Source organism: Chelonia mydas, chromosome 13, assembly GCF_015237465.2.
Source record: "Chelonia mydas isolate rCheMyd1 chromosome 13, rCheMyd1.pri.v2, whole genome shotgun sequence".
In the NCBI taxonomy this organism is placed as follows: domain Eukaryota; kingdom Metazoa; phylum Chordata; order Testudines; family Cheloniidae; genus Chelonia; species Chelonia mydas.
In genome coordinates, this window is record NC_051253.2 from 19,916,131 (window position 1) to 19,944,072 (window position 27,942).

A 27,942-nucleotide genomic window follows, 5' to 3' on the forward strand; every position below is an offset into this window, starting at 1 on the left:
CTGTCACCACAGTACGGTAGCAGAAGCCCTCCTGAACACTGGTTCCCAACCAACCGGTTCTCCGAGCACCCCTCCGCTGCTGTTCCAAGTGCTTTACACCAGCCTGGGGCTTGGACCGCCCGGGCTAGGATTGGAGGAGTAGCCGGAGCCAGGGATGGGTCAGAGCGTGCGCAGCAGCTGAATGGGAAGGGGGTGGCTGGCACAGCCCAGGGCTTAGCCTGGCCCCGGGCCGGGGAGGGCCAATGAGCTGGCAGGGAGGCCGCAGAGTGAGGGGGCGCCCCTGGCTGCGCGGGGCTTGGAGCCTCCGCCCCGGTACCGCTTGCAGCTGGCTGCGCGGCCAGGTGGGGGAGTGGCCGCCGGCCCCGCCTGCCCGGCAAGGGAAGGGGCGGGGCCCGGGGAGCCCTGAGAGCTTGGCGCGCCGCTGCCCGCAGCCGCCTGCACGGGAGCCGCCGGGTCTGAGAACGTGACGGCCACGTGTGAGTGTGGGCGGCCCGCGGGGAGGAGGCTGCCGCGGGGTGGGGATGAGCTCCGCTGCACCGGCTCCCACCTCCGCTCAGCCCTGCGTGCCCGCGGAGCTCCACGGGGCAGGGCGGTGCCGCGGGCGAAGCAGGCAGCGAGCGGGTGGGGCTGCGGTTCCGGGGTGTGCCAGGGCTCCTGGCTGGTCGGGTGCCAGCCCGCCCCGCTGTCCCAGGGGGCTCCTGCGGCTCAGCGGGCGGAGGGGTCTAGTGAGCGCTTCCAGCCCCCTGCAGCCTCCTGAGTCCATTGTTAAAAAGCTGTAGAAGGCCCGCTCCCCCATCCACACACACACTCCCGGGAGTGCTGGGGTGGGGGTAGTTCTTAAATGCTGGCTACCAGGGCTGTCGCGCTATGCTAGGGGGCGCGGGCTTTGTGGACAAGTGGAGGAATTGATCCCCGGCATGGTTCTAGGGGGATCTTGGATGCTGAAACTAGCCGACCTGATGGAGTGGGTGGTGCATTTTCAGCAGTAGCGGTGAGGTGGGGTATCCCTGCGGGTCCCCTCCTTCCTTGCCTAAAATAGGCTTTTACCAAACGCATAAATGCTTTCCTACTGTGTCTTACCCAGAAAAGTCACTTGGCCGAAAAACTCATTTACATGCATCAGAATCTCACCAGCTTTTGAAAGCAACAGCAAATGGAGATTTCATTGGTATAAATGCTGAGATAGACTGTAAGGAATGAGCAGCCCAGAAATGGGAAGCAAATTCTGCAGGTGGGGAACCAAGTTATTAAAAGCCTCTGCTGCTTCTCTGGTATCTGAGATTTTTCTCAGTCAAGCTAACTGCTTCTGACTCTACCGAGAAACCAGGAACACACCTTGACAATTCTGTTGGGTCACAAATATTAAATAATGAAACCCTGAAATTAACACAGGATTTTAGGGGAAAGTTTTCAAAGGCACAAATGGAAGTTTGGCACAGTTGTGACTGACAGTCAATGGAAGTTGGGTATCTGACTGCCCTTTGTGACTTGGACAGTCTTCCCTTTCAAGTACTTGTGCGATCCCACTGAAGGCACATGGTGTAAAATTTGAACCTGAAAGCATGCGGCTCCTGTGATGCTTATGGGCCTGTGATGGGTTGGTGTATTGAGGAAAGGGTCTTTTCAAGGTAGTAGTATTGTAGAAAATGATCTTGAGCCTGGTGTTCTAACTCCTTGGACTTCCCCTTGAGCTGTGAAATTTAAACTCGCTTTATAATATTGAAAACCCCAAATCTCTCATTCTCCAACACATCAACAATCAACTGTGATGAAGTGTCCATTTAGATCTGTTTGCATGCAGATTCTTCAGAAAGGAGAAAATCCCTTGGAAAGAAGTCATGCTAAAGGAAATGGTACAAACATTGAAGTATATGAATACTTGAGTGTACATGGAGATGGTAGATACCCCTGTCTCCAAAATGGAGGTTGTTTACGTACACGTAAACTTAGCTATCTAAGCTATGAAACCACAAAGCTAGTGGCCAATCTCCTGCAAGAATGAGTGGATTTGAGGGGGAGAGAACACAAATGGCTCGGATGGGCCCTTGATGTTGAACTTATTTCAACTGGCTTTAGGAGCCCCAATCCTACAAATCTCCTTTGCCAAGCCGATGTGAAATGAGAGTGCAATACAGATCATTTTACAGAAGTAAATCCTAGCTTTGCAGAACACTGGGTTAGATTCTTCCCTCCACACACTGCTCCTTGACTGGGTTCTGCCAAATACTCTATTGGAAAGGCTCCAGAGTTGCTAATGTGGCTTTGAATTCTTCCCTTGGGGACTCACTGTTTTTGTTCCTCTCTTCAGGGAGAGTGTGATTTATGTTAGGCCTTCCTCCACCAGAGAGGAAGTGTTCAGTGATTGGAACATTAGCACTAAAGGGTCCTATTCCCAGTTATGCCACTGACTTGCTCTGTGGCCATGGGCATGTCACTTCCCTGAGGTTTTCCTCAAGTGATAATACTTCCCTACTACAGAAGGCTGTTGTGAGACTTAACTAAGGTTTATAAAGTGCTTTGAGATTCACAGACCAAAAGAACCAGAGAAGTGCTGGGGAAATTCCTTTTGCCTCCCTGCTAGAGGAGACAGAACCATATTTCCAAGATTTCTCTCTTACTGGCTGATGGGGGAAGAGGACAACTAGGGACTTGCAATGGTCAGTGGATAGGCAAGGCCAGAGTGAACTTCAACTTCCTCGGGCAGTGAGGGCTGGGACCATTTCTGGAGACTAGAATTCCAAAATTCTTACATGTTCTAGTCTCAGTCTACTCTCTTTTACTATGGACTAAAGGCCACTTCTGAACACATGGGGACCAGGTTTCTTTCTGCTGTGACCTGACTGATTTCATGGGCTGAGTTTTATTCTCTTCTCAGGTGAAGTTTCTTTCCTGATTGCCTGAGCTTTCAGGGTGGTCTTGATGCAGGCTCTGTTATTTGCTGGAGTGGGAACCCCATCTCCACCATCTTTAGCTTAGTTGTTGATGGGCTGCACTTTTACTGCTGGCTGCACACACAATTTGACAATGTGACTTTTCATGGCTCAGAACTGTTGTTGGCCTGTTTATTCATAGCATCCTCAGGCAAAATGGGATGGATCTGAAAAGGCAGCTTGCTCTCTCATTGCCTAGTTCTCCCACCCCCCTTCTCTCCCCTTCCCAGTGTACTGATTTATTTGTTTTAGTTGTCTTGCTTATGCCATGTTTCCAGCTTCATCCAGACTTGTCCACACAGACGAAGAAGCTTATTCCATTGCCCCAAATGTGGCTGTCAGCAGAATTTAAAGATGGAATTGTAATAAAGTTCACGAATGGCGATTCACTTCCTCCACTTCTTGGGTTTCTCTAATGTGCTTTCTGCATCCCCTTTGTAAAATTTCCCTCCCGCCATGGCTAAAGGCCTTACAAAACAGCAGCCTTCTCACCAGCTGTAGAGGGCTGTTAACACCTCCTTCCTGAGCCTACGTTTGTGGGGGTGAACATATTTGCATGAGGGCTGTGGGAGGTGCTTTTCAGTTACTTCAGAAATTAGAATCTCTTGGTATGTCACACAGGGGCACTGAGTTTGGGAGCTGATGCAAACTTCTCCAGATATTAGCATTTGGCTGAGACTCAGAGCTGGTAGATGATTTTTCAAGTATTTAACATACAATAATCATGTGCTGTACTATATGTATATTTATTTCAAACATTGATTTGGCACCCATCACTGTGTTATCTAAGGAGCCTTGTAACATTTAAGTTGAGACCTTAAAAATCTCAGTGAGAGAAACCAACATGACTCTTCCCCGCTGCTTGCATCTTTACCAGCCAATCAGGATTTAATCAGTTGGGAAGACTTGGACAAAGGCCTATATCTTGCAGTTCTGGAAGTGGCTAGGTTAGTACTTCTGCAGGGAGCGAATCCCGGGGGCCTGGAAGTGCTACCAAGAAAATTCTGCCACTACCACTTGGTTTACCTCTAGAGCAGGGGTAATCAATTTATTTTTTGTCAAGGTCCACATTTCTTGATCAAGGTAGAGTCAGGGTCCAGACTTCAGAGAAAATAATACAAACAAATAACAATGATAATAAATAAAAAGATTTCAGAGTCTGTTCAAAAGCGTCTGATGGTCTGGATTTGGCCCGCAGTCCACCTGCTGACTAGCCCTGTTCTAGAAGTATGTCTTCACTGCACAGTTCAACTCAGGTGAGGGGTGCCTGGGTTAGCTTAGCCCAGGAATGAGCATCTCCACTGGAAAGCCCTAGCAGCATTACTGCATCCTCACTGTTTCTGCACTTGTCTGTGTGTGTCTGGGAATATATCCAGTGGTTCTTTGTGCTGAGATGCTCTGATTCTTTCCCAGTCAGTTGTCAATTGTGGGAGAACTTGTCTGTTCTTCAGGGACAACTGTGGGAAGGGGTTTGGCAGATTATCAGCATTCCAGTGATTTGTGGGGGTGTATGTGGGGAGGATGTCTGCATTCTCACTGCAAAGTGGGTGTGTTCCAGCCAGAGTTAAAGCAGAGCTAGCCTGGGCTTAAGACACTGAAAACCCATGTCACAAGTTTTTGTGTGTGGCTGCTAAAGGGTGAAGGTTAAAACCTGCATAAGACCCCAAGTTAACTGTGCAGTTGAAGAAGATACCCCCCAGACATCAGATTCCAGCATTCTTGATAAGAGTAGGTCATGTGGTGGGTTGGAGGTGAAGTGATTCTTGGACCTGATAACCTCTCCTGGTATCTTGTTCTCACTGCATTGCTCCATGGTACCAGAACAAATGGTGGCTGTACCATGCCTAGAAACATTGGTTACACTGGTTGGTGCCTCATCACCAGCCATTTATTTCAGTCCGTTATTTTTCTTTGATATTCTGCCTGAAAGCCTTTGTTTCCTTTTTGCTAGTGTTTGAGTGGTATGTGGAATAGTTTTGTTTGGGCCTCGGTCCTCTGAAGTGAGGGGCTGGGTTGCTAGGGATTGCTAGGGTATCTGTGGCACTATTGTGAATTTCTCTAGCACCTTCCATTAAGGATCCCTCTTAGGTGGGGAAGTATTAGTGTCATCTCCGTTGTACAGCAGGGGAAGCACAGAGTGTGTGACTTGTCCAAGGTTGTACAGGCTCTGCCACTTTGCCCTACTCCCCTAAATCCCCCCCCCCGCACTATTTAGCCTTTCCTTAAGAGGCCATTTGCCCAGCCTCCAACTTCTACAGCATGTATGTTTGTCCTACATCCTTCTAGATCTATGACAAAACATGCACAATGGCACCCAGTGCACTCTGCTTCAGCAACAGTGAATCTTGCAGTGTGATGTCACCCTGGAACAGTACAATATACAGTGATACTGAAAGCTATGATGTCATACTACGAACGGTAACACCTTCATAGGAAATGTCTATTACAGCAAATGCCCTCCATGGTCCTTGGATTTGCTTTTCTGTCTGAAGAACAGGGGAAGAAAACTGTATAAGGGATTATAATATAAATCCATTGGGTTGTTTTGCTTACTGTGGAATGAAATTCCATTTGGCATCTCTTAAAATAATGAACACCACCCCAGCTAAGTAGCCTATTGTCTTTATAGTTTGCTCCAGATGGGGAACAGGGTTCTGGTAATGTACATAAACCTGTCAAGCTTTTCATTATCAATATAAGTGAGAGCAAAGCCTTATTGAAAATACTGGGTCTGTGGTATACCTGGAGGGTAGTTCACTTCTGATGCGTTACTAGAGAGAACGTATGGATTCTGGATTCTGCACTGCAGCCAACTTCTTCCTAGGCAACTGGGGGTTTGGGATGAGACTTTAATTGGTGGTTGCTGCATGTGACCAAAGTCCATATTCTGTTATCTTGGCACAAAAATATCCTCTGTGCCACAGACAGTAACTAGGTCTTGCTTCACTTTAAAGTTAAGCTTTGTGGTCGACCATGAACGCTAGTGGCCCTGGATATCCATTAGCTTCTTTGTATGTGGGAGATCTTCACACAGATGTGACCGAAGCCATGCTGTATGAGAAGTTCTCACCTGCTGGACCGATCATGTCCATCAGAGTGTGTCGGGATGTTGCCACGCGTCGATCGCTCGGTTATGCCTACATAAATTTTCAGCAGCCTGCTGATGGTAAGCCTGATAAAACTTAACCTATGGAAAGTTGTTTTTTAAATCTGTGGTTTGGGATGGGGTGTGAGGGCTGATTACATGGGTCACGTTAAGGCTACCAGGTTTAAAATAAATGCTGACTTAATGCTTTGTTTTCACTTGGATCTAGTCTAAACCTATCCTGGGTTCTTACATGGTGCCCGTCAGCGTGGTATCTGAGTGTCTGATCACATGTGTGCGCCTAGATAGAGGGTGGGAGGGGAGACACCAGGGGCCCTACAGGTGAGTTTTGTACCCAGGTGAAAAAGTCAACATACATGAATAACCTTCCTCCAAGTGCTCAGAGGTACATTTGACTTGATTGTCCTCTGAGAGCAGAGCAGGGGAAAGCGGTATTGCCGTGTGTGTGTTCACGATGACAGTGACAAACTGTACGGGACTCTCATTTTCTAGCATCAGAACTGCTAGGCAGGGATTTGTTCTCATTTTAACTAAGATGTTGCTGAAGTGAATGGCAAAACCTCTAAGACACCTTTGATTTTTGGAATGAGGTTACAGCTGGTGAAGGGTGCCAGGTCGGTAGCACTGGAGACTGAAATCCTCTATTGCTCAAAGCAGAAACAACTTGGGCAGCCAGGTTTAAGATTGTTCCATTTTACTGTGAATGGCTAATGGGCAGAAGGATTCTCAGATTCCTGTAGATGAGCCTTGGCTGGCTACATGATCAGAGCCCATCGCCTGACTCCTCCGTTGTACGTTACTAGAGAACTGTCTGGTGTGTCTACAGTGGCTTGGAACCTGGCTTGCAATATAGCTCCTAGGCTGCCTCTCTGGTTGTGATTTAATGGGGTCTTTTTCCCAACGCTGAGGCTAGAAAATAACGCTTCCCTGCTCCTTGTAACAATTTGATCATGCAGACAGCCAGTGTTACAGAAGGTGGAATATCAGGCCATGTCACAATTCTTCTCTCCTTGTAATTGTCTTCACTTGTTCATAATAAATGTGCATGTTTCCTGCCAGCTGAGAGGGCCTTGGACACCATGAATTTTGAAGTGATCAAAGGTCGGCCCATTCGAATCATGTGGTCCCAGCGAGATCCTGGCCTCAGGAAATCAGGGGTTGGAAATGTCTTTATCAAGAATCTGGATGACTCCATTGACAACAAAGCCTTGTACGATACATTCTCAGCCTTTGGGAATATCCTTTCTTGCAAGGTACGTATGTTTTCGCTGCAAGAACAAGATTTATCCTAGGACTTGCCTGCACTTTGTTACAAGGGTTGTCAAACTGGTTGAGATCTGAATTCTCTTTGCATCGCTTTGTGTGGTTTTCTTTAAATTTTCACCCGCTAAGTGAATAGAAGACTTAAAGGGTTATTGGGGAGGACCGCTGCTATCTTATTTCCACTGGCAAAGGAAGCTGGACGCAACTTGCTCCAGAGCTGATGCACTCTGACTCGGCTAGAAGGGATCTCCTGAGAGCAGTGCAGACCACTTCCTGTCTCAGGGGCTCAGCACGTTTCCTCAATGGTGTTTCCAGCTTCTGTCAACTCTGGGAGTTGAGCTTGTGACCTATATTCTTATCTCCCCACGTGACAGTGTGCCATGAACATGGGGCTCTAGGTATTGTAGCTTGGTGAAAAGCAGATGCCAGTGAGGCTGAATGTTCCTTGGCAATGGGACTTGGGTTTGGCATGGGTGGCTGCTAGGGATTTCTGCCTGGGCTTGTAGGAGGCAGGGGAGGTCTGCCTTCTGTTTTTCAGGGCTCTTCAGTGTCTGGCTCTGCCTCTCTCTTGGCAGGTGGTTTGTGATGAGAACGGATCCCGCGGTTATGGCTTTGTTCACTTTGAGACCCATGAGGCTGCAAATCGGGCCATTGACACCATGAATGGGATGCTGCTCAATGACCGCAAGGTGTAAGTGGGGAGGGGGGGATCCTCATTTTATGCTGCTTCTCCCTTCAATACCCCTCTCTGAATGTGGCCTTTGTATAGTAACTAGACTCTTGGTTGTCGGTATTTGCTCAGTGTGGTGTAGCATAATCAGCATTGCTCAGTGGGCAAACATGTTCCTTGTTAGGGCCTATGCTGTTTCTGCCCTTTTTTCACTGGGCTTTGGAGTTATGCTGATGATCCTGGTAGGATTGTATGGAGGCTGAGAACTGCTGGCACAGGGCGAACAAATCCCTAGTCCAGGTGAGAGCAGGCATACATCATGTTGGTGATGCAGCACTGCAGATGTCCAGAGCTCTGTACTGGGCCCTGACTCCCTAAGAATTCAGTTTAAGATAACGTAGAAGAAAGAGGATTTAGCCTTCTCCAGTCCTCTCTTCCCCTCCCCTCCTGTGAAGGACCTCCGCATTCTTGGATCTAGTGAGCTCTAGATCGCTGCCTGTGTATTGCCACTACTGCCCAGCTGGGATGCAGGGGCAGGGATCCTCTGAGGGTGGAGCTGGCCCTGCAGGGGGGAGGGGCAGACCGTACGCCATCTAGGAGGGAGAGAAGGCAAATAATTGAATTCCTTTAAGATCTGCTTGATCCGGTGAGATCCCCTGAGCAATGCCTGGTATGAGATGGCTCTTAGATTGTGCGCTCCTTGGAGCAGAGACCGTCTGTTGTTCTGCGTCTTTACAGCCCCCAGCGAAGGGGGCCCTGTACTAACTAGGGCCTCCGGGTGCTACTGCAGCATTAATGTTAAGTAACAATAGTCAGTGTCTGTAGGGATAGGGGGAGTGTGCAAGTAGGATCTGCTCAGGTTGCTGAGATGCAAAAATACACAGTTGTTACTAGTGATAAAGCGACAGTCACCCCATTAGAAGCAACTCTGCTGACCAGTGGGCTCCCATGTCTTTTTTCCCCTGGCCAATGGATGTCTGGTGAAGATTCACGTTCCTCCGTTTACTTTCTGCAGCTTTGTCGGCCATTTTAAATCCCGCAGAGAGCGGGAGGCAGAATTTGGGGCACGGGCCATGGAATTCACCAATGTCTATATCAAGAACTTTGGGGATGATATGGATGATGACAGACTGCGGGAAATATTCTCCAAGTTTGGTGAGTAGCGTTTCTACAGCAAAATCTGCACAGTGGATGGTGAATTGGAGGCAGTGGGACCAAGGAGTATGTTCAAGGGGAAGAGCCTGAGTGAGGAGTTAGATCTCTTCTCTTATTTATATAATAGTTTTAGTGGTAACACTTATCCAAGAACAAACCCAGCTGAGGAGATCACCAGTCATTCCAAATGACTGCAGTGGTCTCGTGCAGCTTTGCAGAACTGTCATTAATTTAATCACTGATTACCTGCTCTTGACCCTGATGATGGAGGATGACTGATAGCTTTTCAAAACAAACTTGCTTTTCAAAGCAAACCACAAACAATTGCCCTCCCCAGACAAGTGAGTCAGTAGAACTTCTCAGAGCTGTGCCTGAGAATGGAATCCAGTTACAGAAAGGTAAATGTCCTTTAAATCTCTTTAAATTACTAATCTGAATTTAAAAGCAAAAGTTTATTCTTTCCTCTGGGTCTCTCAGTGGGTTGTGACTGTCTCCTTAGTTCCTGGAACAAGGTCTGTTCGATGTTGAGTCCTGAGCACACTGTTGGTGCTTGAGAAATACTAAATAATCTAGTATTTCTGTAGTGCCTTTCATCTGTGCTTCTCAAAGGCTGCGTTTCTGTGACTAGATTCCTCACACTAAGGTAGATGGGAATATTTGTCTCAGTTTTGTAGATGAGGAACCTGAGGCACCAGAACTTGTGTCTTACTGTGTAACCTTGGGCATCAGGAACAGAACCCAGGTCTGCTGTGCCAACCAGTAGATATGTTGGGTTATGACTCGTCTGGCTGTATAGCTCCTGTGTGAACCTTGCTAGTGGGGAGGGCTTGGAGAAACCAAGCTAGTGAGTTGGGGTGCGTGTATCTACCAGCATTGTGTCACTCCTGTTAGTCAGGATGCCTTAGCTGGCAGAGGAACGTCCACACTGCAATAGACACTTGTCATCGCCCCCATTCTGCACCAGTGTATTTTTGGAGTCACCCTGACATGTGGATCTCCTTGGGCTGCTGCCACTGCCCCCACATCACTCAGCACTGGCCTGTGGTCTAACAAAGTAGGAGATTTTTGGGTGGAGGAGGCAGGGGTGATTGCCTCAAGCTGTGAGCAGAGACCTTGGTGGACAGTATCTTTCTGCTCCAGGCTGTTTTCAGGCACTGCACTCTTCTGTTTGCAGGGAAGACGCTGAGCGTCAGAGTTATGATGGACGATACCGGTCGCTCGAAAGGGTTCGGGTTTGTCAACTTTGAGAAGCACGAAGAAGCCCAGAAGGCAAGAGGGTCTTTGCTTTATATATTTAATTGAATCTGTGACATTTAGGGGCCTGGCTGGGCCTTTATTCTCATGAGCAGGAGCTGACTGGTGCCAGCTGCTGAAATGCAACTAGCCGATCTGTTAGTGTGAAAGATTCCATAACTTCCAAGTCCTGTAGCTTCTTGTTAACAACGTGTATTTGGGTGGCCAGTGAGTCTGTCTGGGCAGTCATCCTAGGCAAAGGGAAGCTCTTATCTGCCCTGTAATCCAAACTTGGAAGCAAAGCTGCTTTTATACCTTTTATTTTGAAAGATCTCTAATAGCAGTGGGGGGAAATAAAGCCTACACCAAGGGGGGCTGGAAAGGTGCTGGGGCTGTAGTTTCTTTTTGTGCTTAGACTTGGGATCATCTCCTGGCAGGCTGTGGCAGACATGAACGGGAAGCAGATCAATGGCCGGATGGTGTACGTTGGCCGAGCTCAGAAGAGGATGGAGCGTCAGAGTGAACTGAAGCGTAAATTTGAACAGATCAAACAGGAAAGAGTGAGCAGATACCAGGTAATGGGAAAGAAGTGGAGGTGCCTCATGCCATGTGCCTGTTTGCTCTCTGGCACGGTTGCCAGATGGAGTAACAGCATGGGATGTCTCTGCTGAGCCTCCTAGTCCCAAAGGGAAGCTTTCAGGCATTCCAGATACAAAGGCATGGCTGTTGCTGAGTGAGCACTGTTGAAAATCCCAACGGCAGCCAGCATCTCTCTCAGGGAAATGAGCCTTCTTGCTTGCCCAGCGTGCTGGGATTTCATATATCTGCATTTGTGGCACTGGATCCTTAAAGGAGCCAGTCCAGTTCCCTGTGTTACACACTCCTCCGGGGCATGACTTATAGGCGACACCTACAAGTGAGGAGTGTGTAAAACCAGTGTGGTCCTAAACCCCCACGGGAAGTCAGTGACTTCACTATATCTGCCACATACTTTTATGCCCAGAAAAAAAGGGAGGATTTGTATTAATAGAGTAAGTTGCAAATATGGTCTTCTGGGAAGGAGTCAGTAAGACACAGCAGGACAAGTTCCTAATGGAACATTTATTGTGGGCCTTCTGTAGCCATCCTGAGTTTTGGGATGTTTGCAGTACCTTTTTGGAGAAATCTAGTTATAGCACTGTCTGTTCTTAGGGAGTGAATTTATATGTGAAGAACCTGGATGATGGTATTGATGATGAGCGGCTGAGGAAGGAGTTCTCTCCATATGGTACCATTACTAGTGCAAAGGTAAGAGAACTGGGCTACCACGGGGAGTCTAATTCACAAGGCATTAGATCCTAAACGGTCACTGATCTCGATCTGGTGGTGCTTTATGGGGCACTGGTACTGAACATAGCAAGTCCTAGACTTTGGATCTGCGTAAGCCTCAGTCCCCAGCCCTTGAGTTGTGACTGGCTTGCATTGTCGCCTGTAGCTTTTCAGATTATGCAAATAAATCACTAATACTCCCTGCTGCTGTGGGAGACTCTTATCTGCTGCCCCTGCAGTGCTCACAGCCCCTGCAGTGCTCACAGCCCCTGCTAGCCCAGGGAACTCGGGTCAGGAATCCAGCTCCGATGTGTCCCCCACCTCAACCGCATGTGACCGCATGCTAGGCTGCTACTAGAGCTGTTGTGTTTTGAAGTCAGCTGGGAATAGGTGCTAGAAATAGACACTTAGAAAAAATCACCCTTGATTATTACATGTGACTTACACTGTATGATGGCTGCACCCAGGGCTCCTGCCTCCAACCTTGCTTGAAAGAAATCAGTCCCACACAGCCCCTAGAGCCTCAGGCCACAGTGTCGGTTGCCTCTGAGGCTGGCTGCTGTCCACTGTCTCCCTCCCTGCTCACGTCCCCACCTGTGATGACAGCTCTGTGTGATATGCGGATGGAGTGCCTGGCATTCAGTGGACTTTGTTGTGTTCTAATCTAATTTTAGGTGATGACAGAGGGTGGACACAGCAAAGGGTTTGGGTTTGTATGTTTTTCCTCCCCAGAAGAGGCTACCAAGGCCGTGACAGAAATGAACGGACGGATCGTCAGCACCAAGCCTTTGTACGTCGCCCTCGCTCAAAGAAAGGAGGAAAGAAAAGCGATTCTCACCAACCAGTATATGCAGAGACTGGCCACCATGAGGGCCCTGCCTGGCCCTCTCCTTGGCTCCTTCCAGGCGCCCACAGGGTACTTCTTGCCTGCCATCCCACAGGTGAGGCTCCATCCAGCCCTCTGGGAGGGGCTCATCAGCAGACCAATAGGGAGTCTGAGGAGCTTGCCTCAGGCCAGACTCACCTGTCTTTGGGGTGGGAGGGGTGTATTTGATTCTTTGGCACCTCAGCATCTTCAGCACTGAGAATAATTGAACCAAATATCTTGTTTTGGGACCCTAAAGGTGACAAACCAAAGATTGTCATTCTAGGGATGTCAGAGCTACAGGTGTCATCCTGAGTCCTGCTCTGTTCCAAGCGCTCAGCCTCGCCGTCCTTCAACCCCTGACACACCAAGCTGATGCAGAATTGGTTACCGTTAGAGTCTGTCCTGATCATCTGTCTGCTTACCAGATGGGCTACTGTGCCACATGTCACCTGACTCCGGTCTGCCCCGCATGCTTGTGTTGTTGGTTGAGCACTGTCAGCATGCCCAGCACTGCCGACATTGAAGAGTCTCTGCCCCCGAAGAGCTTACAATCTAACTGGTGTACATAGTACAGTGTGTAAACACAATGGGCAAAATTTTCAAAACTGGGTGCCTAAACCTGGCTCCTAAGTCCATGTGTCGACCCTTAAATGAACGGACTGTTTTTGCTTTTGTGTTCCCCAGAAGTGTTGGGAGCTGCTGCCTTCTCAACAGTTCTGAAAATCAGGCCATGTAGTTACATACCTAAAGAGGCACCCGGATCCATAATGTTGGGCACCCATTTTTAAAAAATCTTGGCCACTTTGTACAGACAGTGAGATTCAAGTGAGCTTCCTGTGAGTGGCATACTGAGTGGATTATTGTTGAAAGGCCTCGCAGACGAAGGGTGATGCAGGCGTAGGCACATGGAGAATGGGTTTGCTTTTTAGCCGAGAGGGAGTGAGTTGATGTGTTGGGGTGGCATAGAAGGTGCAGAGGTGAGTGGGAGGAGCAGAGGAATGGGATGGTTGGAAGATGTACAGGCAACAGGAAGGGAGGCAACAGGAAATGGGTCTGTAAAACACTTGAGGACATGGCACTGCATGTGGTATAAATGCCTAGAATGCACTGGCGTGATTGGCATTATAGAGAGATTACTGAGACGCTTGGTGTTTAAATATCTGAATTATCACAGGCCTGTCCTCTGCTTTTAACCCCAGAGCTGTGATTCCCTCTAGAAATTTCACCAGACTTGCCATCTGGGGCTTTCCCCCTTTATCGTTGTGCCAGAAGTTACTAATGACTCCAGTCCCTCAGGATATCCTAGCCCTGACTGGCCTGCTTACCTGGGTACTAACGTTTCTCTAGCCTCCAGACTGGGCATTAATGGGTCCTGGGACTGTAGACATGTCGGTAACTTATGGAAGCGTTTGAATCATGCTGCTGCCAATTTCATGAAGGGATCTGTTGAGCTCTGCTTCAATCCGTTCATCCAGTCGTCTGCAGTTCCTGAGTTAGTCTCTGTTGCTGCTGCTATAGGGTTCTAGTAACTGACTCACACTGGCGAGTGAGACACTCTGTATTCTGCTCCTTTCATAGCCACAAACCAGAGCTACTTTCTACAGTCCTAGCCCAGTTGCCCCAGTCCGTCCTGCCCCTCGGTGGAGCACGCAGCCCTCCAGGCCTCCCTGTGAGTGAATCTAAATCTGCTGTGCCCCCTCTGGCCCCCTGTGATGGGCAGTGTGTGTGTGGTGGAGGGGAGCGACAGCGTGCTTTTGTGTCTGCTCTGCACAGCTTGGTGTGTGGTTTTGGTGTTTTCCTTCTGGTGCTGGGGTAGTTTAGGACTGAACGCTCTCTAAAAGCAGCACAAACCATGCAGCTAGGGGGAACCTGTTGGTTGGTGGGTCACCTGCAGGCAATAAGCATTGGGAGGCAAAGCTGCCTGCATTGCATCGAGTAAGAGAAAAGGCCTCCCCTCTTGTCTGCGTGTCAAACCCTTCGTTCTCTCACCCTACCGGTGAACACTACCTGTTCGGGCTCACATCCCAGCACAGATGTTTCCTTCCATGTCTTTATCATCGGGAAATTTACAGCGTGTTCAATCATTACAGCCACCTACCACACGGCTACCCCAATCCTGAGGGCAGCAGCTCCACCCAGGCGCCTGCTATCCAACATCAGCACCATGAGACAAGCATCCACCCAGGTGCCCCGAGTGCCACCGCATGCCCAGAGAGTGGGTAAGTCAAGGAGGCAGTGGACTAGAAGTATCTAGTGAATACGTGTCCAGGAGGGTTTTGGCCCCAATCTTCTTTGTTTCTCTCTCTCTCTGCCTTTTGGAGGAAGGGTTGGCTTGTGCAGTTGTTCATGGGTAGGCTTGGGAGGATTAGATTTTTTGTCGGTAAATGTCGGTAAACCTCGATTTCACAGTACACACACAGACTGACAGAGAAATATTTCCACTGATGATGATCAAAATTTGCAGATAGGCAAAATTAGAATAATACTGCTTGAGAACTTTAGAATTTGATTTCCAGCTAATGACTTTGTCTATTTTGACATGTGATGTTGACAATTTGTAATGGTTATAATACTTAACTTTTTGAATCTCAGCATCTACTGTCATCTAAATTTTCACAGGTATGGGAAATTATTTAATCTTTCCCAGTAAACATTGAAATTACCTGTCAAAATTATAAAAATAAAGACATAGAAATTCTATTGAGCCTATTAATGGGGTGGGGGGGCGGCAGTGGAGGATTTTGAAAATCTTGCCCTCTCTCCCTTTGAAGTTGGAGTGTAGGTAAGAACTTTGCCCCAAAAGCTTGCAGTAGAATGGCATAGCGTGCTGTGTCCCCAATGGACTCAAGGGACTTAGGGCTTGTCTACACTTACCGGAGGATTGACTGTTGATTTAGCGGGTCTAGTGAAGGTTTGTAGTTCTCAGGGAATGTTGTTGTCTTTGGGTCGGTGCCTAGCACAAAAGGACCCTGATCCTGATCGGCCCCACCATGTGCTGTTCAGTAGTAATGACCACAGTCCGAGATTTAACATTCAGACAAAGTGTGTTCTCCAGGCAAAAACAGATCTGAAGGGATTCCCTGGACAAAGGAAGTGGTTTTTAATGGCTCCAGTTAAACAACAAAGGTTTTGAGATTCCAAGTAAAATAGAAATTGCCAGTGCTTATGGTGGAGACTGACCGGGATGAATGGTCTGAAAATGCTCTGTGCTAATCTTGTGCCTTTAGATTTGATTTGGCTGTTGCTCTCAGGGTTTCCTCTGAGCAGTGAGTGCCTGCCCATGACTGCATCTAGTTCATCCCTTCTGGGCTCATCTACTGACATGCAGCTCTTGCTTCTGCAGGATTGGGGAATGGGGTTTGACTGTCTTGGCCTCTTGTGCTAGGTATCCAAGTCAAAGGATACCTATGAGAGAGACTCAGTGGCTTGTCAGTCAGTTTACCTAGTCACTTTTCACTAGCATAAATGATGTGGTGGTGGAGGTTTAGCAGATTCAACAGCAGAATCTGAGGGCCAGCTTTGGGGGTGATGTGTATGTAGGACTTAGTTGCTTTCTTTGCTACTCTCTGCATTTCTGGCTCCTTAATGTGTGAGTTACACCAGGTCAGTCTCTCACACTTGGACTTAGTTGGCCAAATTCTAGGTGATGTGTAAAGGGGGTGAGGCAGAAGCTGCATGTTGGTAGGAGGTTCAAGTCTCAGATGGTCTAAGATATGTAACTTACTGGCTGGAGTTACCAGGAATTGCACTGGCCTAAATTCTCTCTCTCTCTGTCTTTGTGGCACTTAGACTTGCTTCTGTATTTGGCCCTTGGTCTTTAAACGAGCAGATGATGTGAAGCAGTTGGTGTCAGAGACACTTTGTTGAGTCCATTCTCTTGGGCAGGGTTCTGGGCTTCTGGTAGCTGAAGAGATGGAAAGTGGTTCCCCAATGAGTTTTTGGAGAAGGGTGCACTAGGAAGCTGTAATGCTGCTCCCAAATGGTGAAGTGGGAGTTCTGGTGGCCCCACAATCCATGTGAAATGGATACAGCCCACACGAGCATGGGGGTGAGGGGGTGGGGCGTTGGAGGGGCCCATCAATGTTGTTTCTCCTCAGTTTTCTTTGTCCTTTTTCTGTACTTTCCTTTTGCGGAGTCAGGCAGGCAGCAGGAGGAGGGCAGCCTCCTGCTCCTGCACGAATGACAGCATGCTGCCTGTGGCTCCTGCTGCGAGCGAGCACCGTTGTGCCATCCTCGCTGATGCATTTGCGGTAGGAGGCCTGGGGCAAGCGCCTTGGTACCAGGGCTTGGTGCTGCCCTTCAGCTGCTGATGCTGAGAGGCATCAATCTGTGGGTGGGGAATGAAAAAGACAGGTCCATTCATTGACATCCCCCCCACTCCCCTGATTGATTACCCTGTGCTAGGAGAGCACGTAGCCTTTTTGAACTTGAATGGCACTCGCACGTTGCTTTGAAGTTGAGGGGCGTATTTTACCTGCCCCGCTTGGCATGCTACTTTCATGCTCTTGGCAGGTGTAGAGTTAACGCCTGTGCACATGCATATTGGCACATCTCTTCCTTGCTAATGTTCCTGTGTCTCTTCCAGCCAACATAGGGACCCAGACGCTTGGTGCCCGTGCACCCACCTCACCAGCCCTGCTGCGGGGCGTGCCACAGTATAAGTACTCCTCAGCGGTGAGGAACATCCAGCCGATGGGAAACGTGGCACCTATGCTGGTACAACAGGTAACCCATTGACAGGATTTTGTCCTAGAGGTGCTGATGCTGGGGCAGAGCCCAGTGTTCTGCTCGAGAGTCACAGGGAGGGAGAAGCGGAATAGAATGCTGAACCGTGGCCATTCCAAAAATAGCCTTTGTTTCCTGAGCCCCTGCTGGGCAAAGATGGTGGCCAAGTTCTGAAAGGCCTTTGGTGTTCCCATTTGCATTTGATGAGAACTCTGCTGCTGCTGCTAGAGAGTTTCTGGTGGAGGTGGAGGAAGGATGGAGTCGCACCTTGAGTAGGACTGCCAACCCTCCCGGTTTCGCCGGGGGTATCTCAGAATTGGGCTCTATCTTCTGGAGGATACTGAAGCCAAATCAGAAGATTTTAGGCCAATAAAAGTCCAGCGTTGCAGCAGGGCTAAGGCAGGCTCCCTGCCTGCCCTGACCCTGTACCGCTCCCAGAAGTGGCTGGCACATCCCTGCAGCCCAGCGGCAGCGAGTTATATGGGCCCGTGGTGTCCAGGCTCCAGCAATATTCAGGGCCACGGGGCCTGGCTCCACCAATGTTCGGGGACAGGTCTCTCCCGTGGCCACACCTGCTGCCCCCAGGCACCTCCCTGCCCCAGGAGTATCCTGCCTCTCCCCTGCAGCTCCACTCTGCTCTGCTGGCTCCCGGCATCAACTGCCGCCGCAGGGTCCTAGTGTCCCCCAATCACTCTTGGCAGGGCAGGCTGCCCTTACCCTGCCCTTCCACCTCGGACCCTTCCCTTTTCTGGCAGGACCCTCACCAGCACAGGGGGCCCCCCCGCCCGCAATCACCGCTCCTGCCCCACGCTGGTTAAGGGGCAGCCCCATCCCTTACCCCCAGTGAGGCTACAGTGAGGGGCAGCAGCAGGGGAGGAGGCGCACATGTGATGGCAGGCCCCCCCCACCCGGCACCCACCACAGGGGAGGTGAGGGGGCTTCCTGGACCTGAGAGGGGCCCTAGGAGCATGTGCAGTGACAGAGGTGCGGGGTGGGTGTGCTGCTGGGGGAAAAAGGGGGGCCCTCCCGCAGAGCTCACTGCTGCTGGCGGGGAGAGGGCTGCGGGGAGTCCTCCTCTCTGGCCCCAGCGCTGGGTCAGCCTGCCTGCACCCCAAACTCATCCCCAGCCCTGCCCCATCCCAGAGCCCGCACCCCCAACCAGAGCCCTCACCCCAACCCTCTGCCCAAGCCCTAAGCCTCTCAACACTCCAAACCCCTCATCCCCAGCCCCAGACAGAGCCCTCACCCACCCACACCCCTACCCTCTGCCCCAGCCCTGAGCCCCTCCCACACCCCAAACCCCTCATCCCAAGCCAGAGCCCTCATCCTCCCGCACCCCAACCCTCTGCCCTAGCCCTGAGCCCCCTCCCACATCCCAAACCCTTCATCCCCAGACCCACCCCACAGCTCTCACCCCTGCACCCCCGCCCAACCCCAAACTCCCTCCCAGAGCCTGCACCCCTCACCTGCTCCTACACCCCCACTCCTTGCCCCATCCCAGAGCCTACACCCAAACTCCATCCCAGAGCCTGCACCCCTGCCCCAGCCCGGAGCCTGCACCCAAACTCAGTCCCAGAGCCTGCATCCCAGACCCTCTCACCCCTTTTGCACCCAAACTCCCTCCCAGAGCCTGTACCTCTCTTGCACCCCAATCCCCTCTCCCAGCCCAAGGCCTGCACCCCAGACCTCCTCCCCCCCACCCAAACTCCCTCAGAGAGCCTTAGGCAGGTAGGGGGGTGGCGTTTGGGGGGGGGGGGGTTCTGGGCACCACCAAAATTTCTACAAACCTACCACCCCTGCTGCAGCCCCTGGGGGTGGGCAGGGGTCTCCACACGCTGCCCCTGCCCCTAGCGCTGACTCTGCAACTCCCATTGGCCAGGAACTGTGTGTGCCTTTTAGAGAGATGCTGTCTGGGAAGCCCAGGTGCGGGCGGCCCTGAAGGAAGCCAGTGATTTAATGGAGCTGTGCTCTAGTGATGAGGGCAGGGGACTGGGATTCCAGGCTCTTTGGGGCCACTTCTGGCTCTGCCATTGATTCATGTGTGACCATGGGCAGCTCACAATCAGCACAGCTCAGGCTTCTCATCTGCAAAATGGGGGTAACTTGCCTTGGGGCTGGATTAAGACCTAGGCACTACAGGTTCCTGCTTAGGGACCCAGCTGCTGGAGTTGTGAGATTATACCACTATTTTTTTTTTTAATGAAAGCTGAAATTAACTTTCTAGCCTCGTGATTGTGAATAAAAGCTTGAAAACATGAGTCAAGTATAACCGATGCAGCAAAGTCTCCTTGCTTTAGGCTCCGTACACATTAGCTTGCAGAGGTGTGAATAGTCCCCCCAATGCACGTCAGTGGAGTACCCCACTGCTCTGAGGGGCACTGCCAGCACCGCTCCAGCTGAGAGCTGTGTGGCAGGAGAGGGCAGCAGGCACAACCCCTCACCCACAGACACATCCAGGCTGCTGCTGGGTAAGCAAGCCTCCCCCCACTGCCACTCCTGCCTTTTGGTGGGGAGAACAGGCCTCTGTTGCCACCCCTAGTGGGGGGGCTGATAAGTGGGCCCCATGCTGCTGCCCTGCCTCTCTGGGCAGGGACACGGGCCGGGTCTGTGCTACAGAGGCACAGCTACAAAGCAGTGCTGCAGCAGCCACTGGAGCGTGGGCACCTCCTGCATAGGTGGAAGGGGGTTTTCCATTGCTGTGAAATTTTTCACAGCCCTGAGTGACATAGGCAGGTCACCCTACGTGTTAGGTGCAGACCAGGCCTCCTGATGTGCCTAGGCCACAGATTGCCTTCATCCAGCCCTGACTTGCCTTCCTCATAGGGGTTACGGTTAATGATTGGGATCCCCAGATGAAAAGAGGCTGTAACTACCAAGCCCTCCCAATAGACTGTGCCCTTCTTCCCTGACTCCTTGCTTCTAAAATATGACTTGCACGCCTTGATTAGCCCAAATGCTGCTTCCTGCCCTTCTGAGTGATTCTATCCCTTGTACTTTGTTCAGGCTGGAGAACCTGCTGTTCATATTCATGGGCAGGAGCCTCTGACTGCATCCATGCTCGCTGCAGCTCCTCCTCAGGAGCAGAAGCAAATGCTAGGTAGGTGCCGGTGAAGCTGTTCCTTTACACCCTGGTAGAATGAGGATATTGACCTACTGGAGCTGTTGCTGCACTGTGTGTGCGTTGCACGTCAACAAGCCCAAGGTTTCTTCCTAGCCCCGTATGTGGCACTTGTGGGATTTCCACAGCCTGTGCGATAGTCTCCAAGGCAACAGAAACAAACCCTTGTTAAATCTGGGCTGTGTTGTGGAGTGCTCTTGCTTGTAGTGCTTTGTACCATAGCCTGTGGGAGTGGTGCGATGGGTCACTGCATCCTGGGCCAGGCTAAGAGAAAACCTGTGAGCTCGGAACACGAAGGAGAGCTCCACGCTGCCCGCTCTGCCAGGTTACAATGGGGACAATGTTTCAGGCGCCCCTGAATTTCAAAGACACGCTTCACTGCTCCTGTCAGGTTTTGGGTGAACAGTTTGTTGCCTGTCAATCAGCTGTTTACCTCACAGGGGCTGTCTCTAGCAGGCGATCAGGCTCTGCCAAAGTGTTCAGTTTCACATGGAGTCTGGGACTTCCCGCTGACTGAGCAGCTGGTGCTGGTGCATGAGCACAAGCTGTGCAGAGACGTTGCATCCGGATGCTTGTTAGGCTCTAAAGAGCTTAGCTACAGAGAGACTTGCCTGGCTGTCGGTTCCATGGGTAGAGCACTTGTCTCAGGTACTTGGGCCAGCCAGATATAGAATTGAGCAGAGACCATTCCTTTATCACTAGACTGGCACTCCAAGCAAGCTCCCTTAGAAACAGACACTCTTAATATTCTCCATACTGCCCTTTTCCAACCCACCATGACGGGGACTGGGAGATGTGCTATTCTCCCTTTCTCAATGCTTGCTGCACTTTCAATACAGCCCAGCTGCAACAGGTGGCTGCTGCTATCCAGTTTCAGCCAGCAGCCTTGCTCCCTGCATGTGTTCTCTCTGCAGCATCCAGGAAGCTCTCCCTGAGCTGCCATCTGCTTTGATGCTGTGTTTCTTGATTACTAAATTCTAGTTCCACCAGAGAAATGCTAGTGACTCAGGTTATTTTCGTGGCTCTACCAAAACATGGTCTTTGCAACCTTTTTTGGCCTGTTTTCAGCGCATTAGGTACACTACCAATTCTCACAGACGAAAGGATGCCAACCAGAAATGCTACCAATAAAGTCAGTGCAAGTGCTCTACTCAGTCTTGGGGGAGGAACTCTATGGGGCTCCTCACTCAACTAATTGGTTAGTATCTCTGCACCTGGATAAAGCTGCCTTTCTCCAGCCAGTGAAACTGGTTGCTGTTCACACAACATTACTTAGCCCTGGATGGCACTTCACAGGTGTTAGTGACGTTGGCACCTGAGTAACTGTTCCAAATCCACTTCCATTTGCAGATGTGACCACAGCTCCTGCAGGATAGAGAAGCTGACATAGTTCTTTTCTAGCGCTCTGGCTCTGGCTCTGGCCTGCGTGTCCCAATGACAGACTATAAAGGAAGCAGCAACTATGCCTCTTGTTAATACCCAGAGTCTTCCAAACTTTTTTCCATGTGTGGTCTCCTAAGCATCACCCTGTTCTCGTAGCTAAAAACATTTTAATCCAAGGCTTTCAGATTTATGGGGACTAGTGCGAAACAGCAGGATTGAAGAGCTGCAGCTGGAGATGCTGCTACACTCAGTTTCTCACCTGTTCAAGCAGCAAAAGGCTGGGAACCAGAATCGGCCCCATTCAGCATACAAGTAGAACAGGTCTCAGCAGCTGTGTGTTGACACCATCTCCATTTTGCACAATGTGCCTGGCTAGCAGCCATGTCTGACTCTGTTCTTGGGAAGCCGAATGGCACAGTGAGTCAGGGCATCAGCCCTTTAACTTCAGCGGGCTTTGATTTCAGCTTTCTCTCAAAGCCACCGGGCTCACTCTCAGTCTTGAAATCGTCCAGATCCCAATCTGTGCATGTTACAAACCCCTTCTCTGCTTAAGAGAGGCCCGAGAATGGAACAACTGCAGGGAGGCACGTGGCTGTGCTCGGGACTGAGGTGCATTGGCAAAGCTGTGTGTGAGGAGCCCAGCACTGAGGGGTATTGGCAGAGCTGTGTAGGAGAAGCTTGCACAGCACCTGCCTGGTATAAGTCCTTGTTCCTGGCCCCTCATCTTAGCACCAGATTCTCTCACCGTGGTTCAATGTCAAGGAAAATGTAACAAGTGGTAAAGGTCCTGATTGTGCATTCACACCCCCAGCAGGGATTGGAAGCTTTCTTGGAACATGGGATCTGGGTGCTTGCAAACACCTCTGCAGCAAAGCATTGGTGTGTGAACAGTGATCTCCCTGATCTGTACCCCTCCTACCCTGATGAGAGAAGATCGGAGCTGGGACTCATTCTGTGCGGGGGCAGGCTGGGTAGGGCTGGAGAGAGGATGTTGAATCAAAAAGGTCTGAAGTTGCCTTGGATTTTTCCATAATGTGTAAGGCTATCCTTGATGTTGTGACCAGGTGAACGCCTTTACCCCCTAATCCATGCCATGCACGCCTCATTGGCTGGGAAGATCACAGGAATGCTGCTAGAGATCGATAACTCGGAGCTGCTACTTATGCTAGAATCACCAGAATCCCTCCACTCCAAGGTAGGAAGTAGCCAACGCTCTAAAGAATGAATGTTTCCAATGCAATGCATGTCACAAAGGGAAAGAATCTGGTGCTGCAAATAGTAAAGCTGCTAACGAATGTGTGTGTGCAGAGGGGCTGCAGGGAGGTAAGGGTCAGCATTGTTTTAGGGTGAGAGATGGAAAAGCAGATACAGCTCCTGATAAATAAGCAGCTCAAATGATAATGCAACCCCTTCCCCTCACTCTCCAGAACTGTGGGAGGAGAAGAGGCCAGGCTAGAGTGCAGCAGCTCTCTGGAAGCTAGGAGACCAATTTTGAAATCCATTTGGAGATGGATAGGAAGCATGGTGGGAGTTGAGGCAGGGAATGTCCTAGTTTTCTGGATCAAGACGGTAAAGACTGCAGCATTCTGACTGCCCTGGAAGTTTAGAGAGCAGAGTTCTAAAAACATTGGGAAGATATTGCAGAAGTAGAGGCAGAAATAAGGATTTCAGCAGAAGCAGAATCAAGGATTTGTTCTTTCAGAGTTTGTCTGAGGAGCATTTTGTACCTCTCATTAACTGATTGCCAATTAGCTCTAGGAACTTAGTACATCAAGGCTAGCCTGGACACGCTCCATGTTTGTTCCTGGCTACAAATGTTTGGAACCTTCTGAGGTATGGCCACACTGGCCTTTACAAGGCTGTGAAGTTTGACAATCAATTAACTGAAGGGTTGTGTTGTTGTTTTTTTTTTAAATCCCTCTTGTTAGAGACAAAATACTCAGTGATCAAGAACGGATGATAGCTTGGCTGATTCTTTCCCATAAGGAAACTCCAGGATTCTTAGGCCTTCTTGAGAACCAAAGTCAGTGTGCATGTAGGGAGAGATGAGAGAACTCATGAAGTCAGATTGGCTGGGGGTAACCAGAAGCTGGCAGAGCTGAGACCAGAAGATACCAGAGGGATTGGAGAGAGTTAAGTGACTTGGAGCAGTATGCGACTTGCTTCAAAGAGATGTCCCACAGTGAAGATAGCACAGGGATATTCAGAAGTCAGACAGAGATTTGTTGTGTCTGAATGTTTGGTGGTCTTATTCAACATATTTTTCATGTTTTAATCCTTCACTTAACCCATGTCAAACTCATCCTGGGTTTGGGGGTCAGACTCTGTATTGTATGCACAGTCCTTAAATGTTTGGGGCATTTTGAGTGAATCCAGTGCTTTATGAAAATATCAGCTCTGGCTACAGCCACGTAGTGTATGTGTTGGTGCTGTACTAGGTCCCGCCCCCCGCACAGCTTGGCCATTGCATCTCCGTCCTGCAAACATCCCCTGCTATTCCAGTTTGGAATCTCTCTGATGTGGGTGTGTCCATTCCAAACTGTGCTTTGGCTGTATGATGTGGACATGCTTCCCCCTGAAACCGCCAGTCTCCCAGCACGCGTGACAGAAGCAGCTTGCATTGTACTCATTTTAGTCTGATATTCTAAGTACGACTGTTTTGTTCACATGTAAAACCTTAAAGGAACCACTTGGCTCTCAATTATTTGGAGGGTGTCTGGAACCTCTTTGTGGACAAGTGGCTGGCGGCTACATGGCAAAGCACAGAAAGCAAAGGGAGAGACCAAATCAGATAGAGATTTGCATATTCCAAACTATGGGCTTGCATATTCCCTGAACAAGTGAAGTAACTCCAGGCTCCCTCTCTTGAAAATGAGACCATTCTTGCTGGATTCCAAGGACCATGATCATAAAGTGAAGGTGACACAAGGGCAGGTTTATAGGGTTTTGTTCACACACAGCTGAGTTCCTAGATATCCTACGATTATATGTTGTGCTAAGAAGTGTCAAAAGCCATTCAGTCAGTCTGTAATAATACAAAATCCTGGCAACTTTACTTGTAGTCATTGGGCAACATGCTCTCAGAAGGCAAATTCTGCTGTAAGCTATTTCCTTTAGAACTTTTTAGAAGCTGTAGGTCATCAGGTGTCCACACTTTGCTTTCTCTAGTCCTGTAATATCACTCACATAAGAGAGAGCCCATAAAGGAGCCTGGATAGCATGAAAATGAATCTGCTAAATCTGAGGCTGCTGCAAACTCCAATCCTGTCTGACACATTCAGTCTGAGCAGCAACCTCTTTATTCTGAATTTTGAGCTGGTAAAATACTGGCTGTGTGAAATTTTTCATATTTTTCTTGCAAATCTGGTGTACGTTTGGCCCTGGGGTCCCATCAAAACCTCTGTCCTGAACGGATTGGCTGTATTCTGTTGCTACTGGAGGCAGGATTAATATTTTTCACCTGTGTCTCCCTTTTAAATGAACACGGGGGTTTATCAGGGGGGATCAGACTGCTGGTTCATCTACTTAGGAAGTGGGTCTCAGTGGCCAGTACCAGGCACTTCAGAAGACATCAAAGTGCCCCAACTGCGCAGAGCTGTATGAAAAGGGAGGTGGGTTGTTGTCTGCCGAGTAGATCAGCAGGAGCATGTGGGGTGCACGTGCTGATAGCTACTGCCATCCTTTCAGTCAGGACTGCCATTGTCTGTCCATGTCGTGCTCAAGGTAGTTGGGGGACTCCTCTGAAGTTATTACAGAAGGCAGAACTCCACATAGACCTAGGAACTGGCTATAGTAGGCTCATCTACTGTCTGAGTGATTTCAGAGTAGCAGCCGTGTTAGTCTGTATTTGCAAAAAGAAAAGGAGTACTTGTGGCACCTTAGAGACTACCAAATTGAGTGTGACTTCTGGAGTTTTGAGGCAGTGGGGAATCAGACTTCAAAATAAAAATAATCTAACCTAAATGCGATGTTGATTAAACATAGCAGCCCTGCTAACTAACTTGCCTCTTGGAAGGGACAACTATACTAAGGTCAAGTTGGGAGCCTTGAGTATCCTGACTGTTACCTGTGTAGGAAGCTTCCAGGTGTCAGAGCAACTAAACTTCTCTCCACCTTGTGCTTTGCTTTGTGAGATCGAGGAAGCGGTTGCAGTGCTCCAAGCACACCAGGCTACCGAATCATCGCTTAACAGCAGTGCTGCAACATTCCTCCTATGAGACCCAGGTAGGTGTGGAAGGCTGTGTGGAAGCTGGTCTCATGGCAGGGTATAATGTGGAGAAGGGTCCCTTTCTGCCTGGAATGTGAGCGCCAGAGAAGTCTTGTCAAGATTAGTCAAGGTGGACTTGGGAAAGCAATGAGTGTGTTTTTGTCTTGGACCCCTACTTCAAACTTAATTCCTTTATATGAACCGATGCCTCCTGCTATTTTCCAAAACTTGATGATTGTACCGGAGAAAAATTAATGCTAAATGGGTTAATTTCAATGTAAATCTGGGGAGGCAACTTGGAGGTGAAAAATAAAGCAATCTGGCTTTCCTTGTAGCCCTCATAGAATCTGATGAAATCATTCCTGATGCCTTTACATGGGATTGCAGAATAGCTTAACCCAGTGGTTCTCAAACTTCATTGCTCCATGACCACCTTCTGACAACAAAAATTGCTACATGACCCCAGGAGGGGAAACTGAAGCCAGAGCCTGCCCGAGCCCCACCAAAGTCTGAGCCCCACCACTTCAAGCGGGGGGACAAAGCCAGTGCCCAAGAGCTTCAGCCCTGGAGGCTGTAACTTGAGCCCCACCACTCAGGGCTGAAGCCCTTGGGCTGAAGCCCTGGGCGGTGGGGCTCAGGCTTCAGCTTTTGCCCCAGCAAGTCGAATGCCATTAAAACAGGGTCCTGACCCACTTAGGTTAAGCCAGCGGTTCTAAAACTGTGGGGCAGGACCCCTGTTATCCTCTTAGAATCTTAGAGCCTCTAATCTGGATCCATTAGCAGTGATCATGCCCCATCCCAGTACAACTCCAGCAGAAGCTTCCAGCTTTCCTGTTTGGTAACAGAAAAGAAATGGCCAGAACTTCTATGCACCCCTTTGTAAGATAAAGTTTGGTCATGCAGTTTCCTTGCTCTCATGGGTCACTTAATTCAAGTTCAGTATTGGCATGTGAACTCTAGGCTAATTTAGACTGAGCTTCTGTGTCTAACATGTCTAAAGTGTATATTTGTTGTAGAGGAGGGACTCTGAAGAACACTTGGCTCTGAAGATAAAGCAACTACAACCCTGACATGCATCACCACATATATTGGAAGCATTTATTTATTTTTTCTGTGTACAGACAGTGACACTGACTTGCATTCAAAGCCCAACGTTACTTTTTCTTTGTGCATCAAAAACTTTGCAAAATGATTTTTCCCCATAAATGAACTGCATCTATGTAACACTGTCCATGTGAGCTCTCTTCTGGCAATCCTCACCACTGAGAGCAGGTAGTGAAAATATTAATAAGGGGGGCACGTGGTAGAATGACAGCCTCTCCTTGTGAGTGGCGAGGAGGGAGACACGATTGGTTCAGTTGTAGTGTTCCATGACATGATGAATCATCAGAGCTTGTCATTTTTAGTAAGTTCTTTGGGTTCTGTAATGTTTTATTTGTTCATGTAGTTGACACCATAAACAGCTGATACATCTGCCTTCACTATGTGCTCGTCACTGTCGTTCTTTCAAGAAGAAATGGTTTCTTCTGTATAAATGGCAGTACGTGATTAGACCTAAGGCTGATCTTCAGCAATAATGGAGGGATGGGTGGGTTGGAGGCCTATAGTGTTCCTGAAAACTGACTAGCAGATGGAAAAGAGTAGGACTGAATGGTCAATTTTCATGCTGGCACAAGGCTAACAGCGGGCTGCCCAAGATTATGTATTAGGTCCAGTGTTTTAATGTATCTTATTAATGATTTGGAAAGGGGGGTGAGCCATGAAGCAGCAAAATTTGTAGATGACACAGTTGTCTGTTAGTCAAGACCAGGGAGGACTGTGAGGAACTTCAAAGAGATGTAACCAAGCTCGGTGAATGGGCAAATGAAGCTCAGTGTTGATAAATGCAAAGTGATGTGTACGGGAGAGGAAAAAAATAAATCACTATGTCTTGGTTCTAACTTAGCTGCATGCAGTCCCGAAAGGGGTCTACTTGT

The 27,942-nt window shown here is 49.3% G+C and overlaps 1 protein-coding gene across 9 annotated transcripts; it reads left to right on the top strand.

Moving 5' to 3' along the window:
- The first annotated feature begins 309 nt into the window (after positions 1–309).
- PABPC1L (poly(A) binding protein cytoplasmic 1 like) lies at positions 310–27,910 on the top strand. 9 transcript variants are annotated; one of them, XM_043527532.1, is made up of 17 exons: positions 397–476; positions 5,217–5,348; positions 5,885–6,096; positions 7,096–7,289; positions 7,875–7,990; positions 8,985–9,124; positions 10,299–10,393; positions 10,795–10,932; positions 11,549–11,644; positions 12,340–12,606; positions 14,112–14,202; positions 14,624–14,752; positions 17,119–17,258; positions 20,262–20,355; positions 22,824–22,954; positions 25,893–25,983; positions 26,983–27,910. In XM_043527532.1, the coding sequence occupies exons 3-16, from the start codon at positions 5,904–5,906 to the stop codon at positions 25,974–25,976; spliced, it is 1,908 nt and encodes a 635-aa protein (XP_043383467.1). In that variant the 5' UTR covers positions 397–476; positions 5,217–5,348; positions 5,885–5,903; the 3' UTR covers positions 25,977–25,983; positions 26,983–27,910. The 9 variants fall into 9 exon arrangements, 8 of the variants coding, with proteins under 8 accessions (XP_043383466.1, XP_043383469.1, XP_043383472.1 ...); XM_043527531.1 differs by lacking the exon at positions 5,217–5,348 and having other exon boundaries at positions 310–476; XM_043527534.1 differs by lacking the exon at positions 5,217–5,348 and having other exon boundaries at positions 325–476; positions 26,967–27,910.
- Positions 27,911–27,942: the final 32 nt, after the last annotated feature.